Source organism: Nematolebias whitei, chromosome 23 (assembly GCF_014905685.2).
Source record: "Nematolebias whitei isolate Nwh7 chromosome 23, NemWhi1, whole genome shotgun sequence".
Lineage (NCBI taxonomy): Eukaryota > Metazoa > Chordata > Actinopteri > Cyprinodontiformes > Rivulidae > Nematolebias > Nematolebias whitei.
In genome coordinates this window covers 389351-392588 of record NC_056520.1, presented here as the reverse complement: position 1 = coordinate 392588, position 3238 = coordinate 389351, and the positions used below count along the sequence as shown (strand labels likewise).

At 48.0% G+C, this 3238-nt stretch overlaps 1 protein-coding gene across 1 annotated transcript in view; it reads right to left on the bottom strand.

Moving 5' to 3' along the window:
* creb3l1 (cAMP responsive element binding protein 3-like 1) overlaps positions 1-2241 on the bottom strand; it is a 19423-nt gene extending 17182 nt beyond the window's left edge. The window contains exon 1 of the mRNA XM_037696557.1: positions 2114-2241. Within this exon, the coding sequence (XP_037552485.1) occupies positions 2114-2228 (115 nt within the window). The 5' untranslated portion in view covers positions 2229-2241. The remainder of the gene's footprint in view (positions 1-2113) is intronic.
* Positions 2242-3238: the final 997 nt, after the last annotated feature.

Below are 3238 nucleotides of genomic sequence, written 5' to 3'. Positions count from 1 at the left end.
CATCCGTTTAGCGCTTTAGCGTTAGCTTTATCTGTTTAGTGCTTTAGTGATAGCTTTATCTGTTTAGTGCTTTAGTGATAGCTTTATCTGTTTAGCGCTTTAGTGATAGCTTCATCTGTTTAGCGCTTTAGCGTTAGCTTTATCTGTTTAGCGCTTTAGTGATAGCTTCATCTTTTTAACGCTTTAGCGTTAGCTTTATCTGTTTAGTGCTTTAGCATTAGCAAAGCCAATCTTCTAGTTAGCTGTGCCCACCACTGTTTGTTATAATCTGGGACATATAAATCTTGATCTTTTAGTGATAATAATGTTTAATTTGAAGAAGAAAAGCCGCAGATGCAGCCTCCTCTCTCACCATGAGAGACACTCGGGCTGAGCGAGCTCCCACGACGTTGCACGTGTCTGTACGTCGACACACCGAACACATTAACGTTTAACACAAAGTCAGTCCCGGGGAGGTCGGGGCGCGGTGCTCTCACCTGCAGTCTGTCTCTGAGTCGGGAACACTGCGATCACCACTGCTTGCTATTCACAGGGGCTCAGTGATGCTAGCAATAACAGCATTGTAGGAGAGGGACAGTTGGACACAGAGACTCCGCCCGTTTATAATGATGGATGGTTTCTCTTCAAAGATGGCCTCCTTTACTCCTCTCTCAAACCCTTTCAATGTTGTTATTGCTAGAATCATTCAGCCCTCTGAATAGCAAGCAGCCATCATGGCACTAACGATCAGTCGTTAGGCTGATGGTCCCGCTTGATCATGTGAACAGACAGTTCTGGATGTCACCATCAAACTGGATGATCCACTCTGAGAAGGTGCTATTTATAAGACTGAGTTTGTTGCAGCTCCTCGGACTGAAGAAGTCACATTTTTATTAAAATGAAGCCAACCCATTTTTTGTTTCATTTTTGTTTTTGCATAATTTGACTTTAAAGAAACGTCATATTTTACAGGAACAGCCAGCTGTTCTTGGACCTGCAGCTGCACTCCTTCCTGAACTGAATGTGGTGATTTAGCAGGTAATTGATGCCCAGACGGACCGAGGGGATTAAAGGCAGCAGAGAGACGGAGAACAGGAGATAAACCAACAGACCAGGAGTTTCCGCTGGCGGCGGCTGAGGCTGCACACTTTAAACCATATGCTTGTCGTAGTATTGTGTGGGTCTGTGTGTTGTTATGGGTGTGTGGGGGGGGGGGGGGGGGGCAGGGCTTAGCTAAAGAACTGCTCAGACTGGGATCCTGCTGCTCAGACAGCAGGATCCCCGGGACAAACGGAGAAACGGACAGATGTGCTTAAAGGCACGGCTGGAGAGGATGACGAGGAAGTCTAAAAGAGATAATTAAAGTGAAAGGAGCAGGACTGAACCTGTGGAGCCTTTGTCCAGATGTGTGTCCCTAAAATAACGTTATTGTTCCACACCCTGAGCTGCAGCAGAGAGGAAGCTTTGCCAACCACAAGGCTGCGAGAAACAGCTCAGAGCCTCGGAGCTCGGTCTGAATTTCTGAAAATATCAAAGTTGTTGACCCACCAGACTCTTGGTCCATTTGGATCGACAGGGCCGGACTCTGGGGGGCGGAGTCTTCGCTCAAAGAGTAGCTGTGCTCTGCCTGGATATCTGCGAGATTAAAAAGCCCCTCTCAGAAGGATGGAAAAATGGAACAGCACTGCCTGCAGTCATGAAGATTCAAATCAGGAGCGCTCGTGTCGGCTCATAGAAGTCACCGATTACAGCCGAGCGCGCTCGTGCAGGTGCACGGCTCGTACCCTCACAACGCCGCTCGTTTAGCCCTCACCAGTACAGCAGCTATCATGCTTCATGCTCACACTGACTCCATCACTTGCATCACTTTCCTGCTGTGACCATGGCAACACCTGACGGAGACACTGATCTGGAGCCAAGAGACCGGCGACATGATGACCGAGCCAAGCGGCTAACGCCGCCTCGTACATCGTGACCTTTGACCTCTGGGCTCTGGAAGGAGCCAGGGCGGGATGGTTTTGATCGTGTTATTTTTTTCCAACCAAACTCTGAATCTCATTTAAACTGGTCACGAGACGCAGCGAGGCCTCCCGGAGGTCGTAGTTCGCCACGCCTGCTGCGTGAGTGAAGTCACCTGGGCTGCTGTCCATGTCGAGGGGCAGCGGTGAAGACCGGTCTGCCAGCAGGGGGCGCTCCAGCAGGTGGTCGTCGAAGAAACTGTTGAACAACTCGCTGCCAAAGTCGTCCATCTGGTCGCCCGAAAAAGGCTGGAACGCAAAAAAAAGAAAAGAAATGAGACAGAAACTGGACGAACAACGATGATTTAACTTTTCAACAGAACGGTCAACGCAAAGCCGACTGACGTCCGTTCACCGAACCCACAACCTCCGAAAAAAATGGCCGCCACAGCCAACTGACCTCAAAATACAAAGTATCGCATACGGAACATTTGACGCCCATCAAACTATTCCACAGCGATCTATAGCAATACCCCGAACAAACAAAGACCTTGTATAAGATTTGACCTTGACTAACCTTGACCTTGGTGAATGGTAAGAACAAATTTAACTGGTTTTGACCTGAAACTTGGCATGGTACTAGCTGAGACCAATCCCCAACACATATTCTGTGCACCAACAAACAAACAAAGACCTTGTATAAGATTTGACCTTGATTGACCTTGACCTTAAAGCTGGGGTGATTACGCAACACTCCGTCCAGTGATGATTCATAGGTGTATCAAGTTTTGTTGAATTCTTTTGAGCGGATCAAAACTTCTGGTTCAGACGAGCAAAGACCTTGTTTCAACTTTGACCTTGGCTTGTGACCTTGACCTTGGAGCTGGGCGTATAATAAGAACAAATTTAGCTGATGTTGACCTGAAACTTGGTGTGGTAGTAGCAGAGACAGATTCCCAAGACGTATTCCGTGCACCAACGGGGCCGTTTGGCGCCAACTCCGTGTGTTAGCAAAATTTCTCATGGACAAGTAGACGAATGTTTGTGAGACTTTCAGGAAACAACCACGGGATGTTCATCACGAGCCGTTACCGTTTGGAGCAAAAATAAATCAAGATGGCCGACATGGACAACTTCAAAAGAACAGGAATGGCTTTAAGTTTGTCAAATGTTGAGCCGAGCGTGGTAGTAGCCGAGAGTGATCCCGAGGTGTTTTAGGTTAACAGCTGAAACTCATGATCTCAGGCTCAACCTGTGGCGGGCGATATGCATTCCTTCAAGGAATTTAACCCCCACCCTCG